This window comes from Propithecus coquereli, unplaced genomic scaffold, assembly GCF_000956105.1.
Source record: "Propithecus coquereli isolate 6110/MARCELLA unplaced genomic scaffold, Pcoq_1.0 Scaffold122, whole genome shotgun sequence".
Classification (NCBI taxonomy): domain Eukaryota; kingdom Metazoa; phylum Chordata; class Mammalia; order Primates; family Indriidae; genus Propithecus; species Propithecus coquereli.
Window position 1 is genome coordinate 3,547,484 of NW_012136303.1, and position 5,341 is coordinate 3,552,824.

The 5,341-nt window shown below is 46.5% G+C and overlaps 1 protein-coding gene across 3 annotated transcripts in view; it reads left to right on the forward strand.

The window, feature by feature from the left end:
* The first annotated feature begins 2,645 nt into the window (after positions 1 to 2,645).
* Positions 2,646 to 5,341, forward strand: part of COMMD7 (COMM domain containing 7) — a 20,850-nt gene continuing 18,154 nt past the window's right edge. For 2 of the 3 annotated variants that reach the window (XM_012665759.1, XM_012665760.1), the window contains exon 1: positions 2,646 to 2,792. In XM_012665759.1, the coding sequence (XP_012521213.1) occupies positions 2,709 to 2,792 (84 nt within the window). In that variant the 5' untranslated portion in view covers positions 2,646 to 2,708. Of the gene's footprint in view, positions 2,793 to 3,963; positions 4,051 to 5,341 lie in introns of all 3 variants that reach the window. The other variant, XM_012665758.1, reaches the window with a different exon arrangement.

The window sequence follows — 5,341 nt, forward strand, 5'->3', positions numbered from 1 at the left end:
GTATGTTGGGGATATTTCAAGTCTTCTCTTCTAGCTGTTTTGAAATATACAATACATTATTGTTAAGGAGAGTCACCCTGCTCTGCTATCAAACTTTAGAACTTATTCCTTCCATCTAACTATATGTTTGTACCTGTTAACCAGCCTCTCTTCATCCCCTCCCCCCATGTCATATTTAGAACCCAGAAAGTCTGAACATAATATTCCTTGACCTTCCTAAAAATTTCTCCTGCAGAAATAATCAGATGTGGAAAAAGGATTGTGTACAGAAATGTTTATTGCCATATTCTTTTTATAAGATTGAAAAATTGAAATAATAATAACAAGCAGTTACTGAGCATTTACTGTGGGCTAGTAGCTGTGTTAAGTGATTTGCAAGCATTGTCTCATTTCATCTTTTCCAGTAGGTTTTGTTATTGTCTCCATTCTATAAATGAAAAAAAAATAGAAGCACCAAAAGGTTAGTAATTTGCCCAAGACAACATAATTAGTAAGTGGGGGAGACAGATGTGTATACCAAAGCAATAACACAATGTGATAAACATGAAAATAGAAATGATGGCTCATTTCTGGGTTTTGGCACCAAAAAAAAAAAAATTAGAAGAAGAAGTAATATAAGTGACAATAGGTAGATAATGCAAAGCATCATTATCATTATACATGGTGGGTATTCAGGTGCTTAAAATCAAGCCCTGCATATGGTGGTCACTTAAAAATGGTTGTTATTGTTTGTACTTCCAACTTTAATGTGCCCACAAATCACCTGGGGATTGTTAAAATGCAGATCCTGAATCAGCAGGTCTGGTGGGCCCAAGAGTCTGCATTTTTAACAAGCTCCCAGCTGCTGCTTATGCTGCTGGTCCAAGGACCACACCGGGAGTATCAGGGATTACATAGCTTGGTGGAGTGGGGGAGTCCTGAATGTGTAAAAACAGAACAAATCACAGAAACCCCGGTGACCTGCGATGTGGAAAAAGACTGGAAAACAAGATAGTGGCTGTGTTACTACATTGTTTGGTGGCAGTTTCAAGTGAATATCTTTCCTTTTCTCCATTTTCTGTCACACAGGCTAATTCAGTTCCACAAATACAGTATTTATGGAGTGACTCAGCATCAGTTACTGTTGGAGCAGAAATTAAAGAAATCCACTGGTTTTCTTAAGGACGTTAAAAAAAAGTCAAAAATTAAAAAAAAAAAAAACTTAAAATAGGTGCATTTTATTGTATATAAGTTATATCTAAACAAAGTTGATTTAACACTTAAAGATATTGATAAATGTAATACCCTGAGAGGGATCTTTTTTCAAAGGTTAAAAATATTTTGGGCAGTGACTAGGGCCTCTGAGTTCAGTCGCTGTCTGTAACCTGAAGGTTTACTCTCCTCCAGGCACTCCTGACTTGGACTGCCACCTGTATACATTCTCGAAGCACCTTGTGCCTCTTGGCATCAGTTAATTTCACCCACACATGTCTGCCTCCCTGGGTAAACTCCGACTTCTCAGAGGCCAGGCACTGCATTTGGTTTTGTCACCATGGGGTTCCCACCACCTATCATGGTATCTGCCTCAAAGCAGGCACTCAGTATTTGTTGAATGAATGTATGTACGAAAATAATGACCAAAGAGGATGGGCTTAGCCTCTTGGTACAAGACATTTTGCTCATATCCTTCCAGAAGGAATTTTTAGGAAAGAGTAGAGAAAAAAGCCTGGTGGGGGAGGCCAGCCAACCCTTTCCATTCACGTCCCTGCTCCCTCCCCCATTCCAGCGCCTCCCACCCCATCCTGGAGGCTGGACTTAGGGCTTAGTGAAGCTCTTGGGGGTCAGTTCCAGACTCTGGGGAGCATGCCTCCATTTTCTCATATGTCCAATGGCAAACAGGATAATACCTGGGGACCGTGGGGGTCCCTAGCAAGAGAAATCATGGGAGTTAAAATGTTTGAGGGGCTGATCACTGTCTCAATAACGTCCCCTCACCCACCTCGCCGTCGCCCTGCCCCGCACAGTCACAGCCCTTGCACTATTTTGAATAACCTTTGGTGGGTCAGTTTCCTCCACTCCAGAGGTTCTCAAAGTGTGGTCCCTAGGAACTTGTGGGAAATGCAAATTCTCAGACTCCACCCCAGGACTTTCTAATCAGGTAGTCTGGGGGCGGGGCCCAGCAATGGGTATTATACTAGGTGATGATGATGCCCGCCCAAGTTTGGAACTTAGTGTCTTGCTTTGCCGTCAGCCCTCCGAGGGCCACCCTGGCCTGCCTTGTTCCCTTCCCTGTCCCCAGAGCCTGGCATTTGGTAGGCGTGCAATAAATATTTGCTGAATGCATAATAACAACGATGACAACAATACTGGCAGCTAGCCATTGATTGAAGACCTGCGTGCCAGGCTCTGCTCCAAACGGTTTTGGAGGATTAAGTCATTTAAGCAGCCACCCCAGGTATCGTTTTTACAGCTAGCGAAACTGAGGCTCAGAGAGGCCAAGCGCTATGCCCAGGGGTCACCCAGCGGGGGTCTGTGCTGCCCCTCAGCCCCCCACGAAGCCCGGCGGCCGCGCGTGTCCGCGGCACGGCGAGGGCGCCCCCGGCCGGCGGTGCGCGGCGCGGCTGTGGCGAAAGTGCGGCTGCGGACGCGCGGCCAGGCGGGCGGCGGCGGCTGAGGAAGCTGAGCGGGGCGGCTGCCGCGGCGGGGCCGGCGGGACCGGGGCGGGCAGCATGGGCCGCCTGCACTGCACGCAGGACCCCGTGCCCGAGGCCGTGGGCGGCGACATGCAGCAGCTGAACCAGCTGGGCGCGCAGGTGGGCCGGGGCGCGGGGCGCCGAGGCCCGGGCGATGAGGGAGGCCGCGCGCGAGGTTGGGCCCAGGAGTTTCGCGGGGGTCGGCCGAGGGGCGTCTGAGGGCTGTGGGAAGTTGGGGGGACTAGGCCGCGGGGGCGTCTGGGGCACGACTGGGGCGTGTGGAGTGGGTCCAGGGAGGGGCTGAGGGGAGTTGGGGTCTGAGGACAGTTCGGGGAACCGAGGAATCTCGGGAGGCCTAAGAGGTTCGGGGGGACCCCAGAGATGGGACTAGGGGACTTCGGGGGAGTCCCGGGACCGAGGAGAGCTTGCCGGGTCTTAGAAGAGGGACGGCGGGGGGAGGTTCTGGTGAGGCAAAGGAGTTTGGGGGACTGAGGAATGCACCGAGGGAGTTTGGGAGCGGTGGAATCCAGACGGAGGCGTTCGGTGGGGAGGCCCAGGGAGCCTGGGGGCACTGACGAGAGTCCTAGCATCCTGGGGGCTGGCAATCTGGGGGTCCGATGTGGGTGTTAGTATTAGCCAGGCCAGGGCCCAAGGTCTGGGGCAAGGCTACTGATGACGCCGCCTCCCAGTTAAGGGCAGTTCCTGGAAGTCTCGGTGGAGAGAAACCATGTACGCTGTGCACAGCGGAGGCCCCCGTCCTTCCTGGCGGTGGCGACGGCAGAGCCTTTTTCTCCCTGCTCAGGCTGCAGGTGCCAGCCAAGTTAACCTTGGAGGCTGTTTGCAATACCCCTTTCATTCCACCAAGCAGGAGAAATAAATAGGTTAAAATAACGCTTCTCATCACCACTGTAAAGCTGCATGTATTTCCCCCACTAAGTTGTAACTTCCCGAGAGATGGGGCCTCTCTCTTTCCTCGCAGTATCCCCCACAACTTCCCACACATGCAGTAGGCTTGTTTGTGGAATAAAAGCCAAACTTATAATGATGATTCTAATGCTAGGCGTGTTCTAAGCTTGAGTTATCCAATAGAAATAAACTGTAAAGCCACGTGTCTAACTTTATATTTTCTAGTAGCCACATTTAAAATTAAAAAAGAAATGGGAAATGCATTGTAATATATAGTCCTGTGTCATTTAATGAGGGGGACAGTCTGAGAACTGCATCGCTAGGTGATTTTTGTCATCGTACAAGCATCGCAGAATGTACTTACACGAACCTACTACACACCTAGGCTGTATGGAATGTCCTGTGGCTCCTGGGCTGGAAGCCTGTGCAGCATCTTAACTGTACTGAATACTGTAGGCAGTGTAACACAATGGTAAGTCTTTGTGTATCTAAACATAGAAAAGGTACAGTAAAAATACACTATAAAAGATATATAAGAGAAAAGATATACCTATATAGAGTACTTACTATGAGTGGAGCTTGCAGAGATGGAAGTTGTTCTGGGTGAATCAGTGAGCGAGTGTGAAAGGCCTACGTAGGACATTACTGTACACTACTATAGACTTTATATAGAAACACTGCACACTTAGGCTACACTAAATTTATTTTAAAAAATATTTTTCTAGCCAGGCACAGTGGTACATCCTATATTCCCAGTTACTTGGGAGGCTAAAGCAGGAGGATAACTTAAGCCTAGGAGTTAGAGGCTGTCGTATACTCTGATTATGCCTGTGAATAGCCGCTGCACTCCAGCCTGGGAACATAGTGAGACACCATCTCTAAAAAAAAAAAAATAAAAAATGTTTTCTTTCTTCAATAATAAATTAACCTTGGCTTACTGTAACTTCTTACTTCATAAACTTTTTAAGTTTTAAACATTTTTGGGGCACTTTTGCAATAACATTTAGCTTAAAACACAAACACATTGTACAACTGCACGAAAATACTTTCTTCTATTTTTATTTTTATTTCATTTTTTTATTTTTTTGAGACAGGGTTTCACTCTGTCGCCCTGGCTAGAGTGCCGTGGCGTTAGCCTAGCTCACAGCAACCTCAAACTCCTGGCTCAAGAGATCTTCCTGCCTCAGCCTCCCAAGTAGCTGGGACTACAGGAATGTGCCACCATGCCCAGCCATTTTTTTTTTCTATTTTTAGTAGAGACAGAGTCTCCCTCTTGCTCAGGCTGGTCTCCAACTCCTGAGCTCAAGCAATCCTCCCACCTGGGCCTCCCAGAGTGCTAGGCTTACAAGTGGCCCCCCCATGTCTATTTTTAAATTTTTAAATTTTTAAATTTTTTTTTTTTACTTTTTAAGTCTTTTCATTAAAAACTAAGACAAATACATAAAATGTATAGTATAGTAAATACATAAACTAGTAAGGTAGTTGTTTATTACCATTGTTAAATATTATGTACTGTACATAATTGTATTCCTATATTTTTATCCTATTGGCAGCACAGTAGGTTTGTTTACACCAGCATCACCACGAACACGTGAGTAATGCATTGTGCTGCAACATTTGGATGACTACAACATCACTAGGTGATAGGAGTTTTTCAGCTCCATTATAATCTTATAGGGCCACTGTCTTATATGTGGTCCATTGTTGATTGAAAGTCATTATGTGGCATATGGTTGTATTTTTTTTTTTTTTTTTTTTTGAGA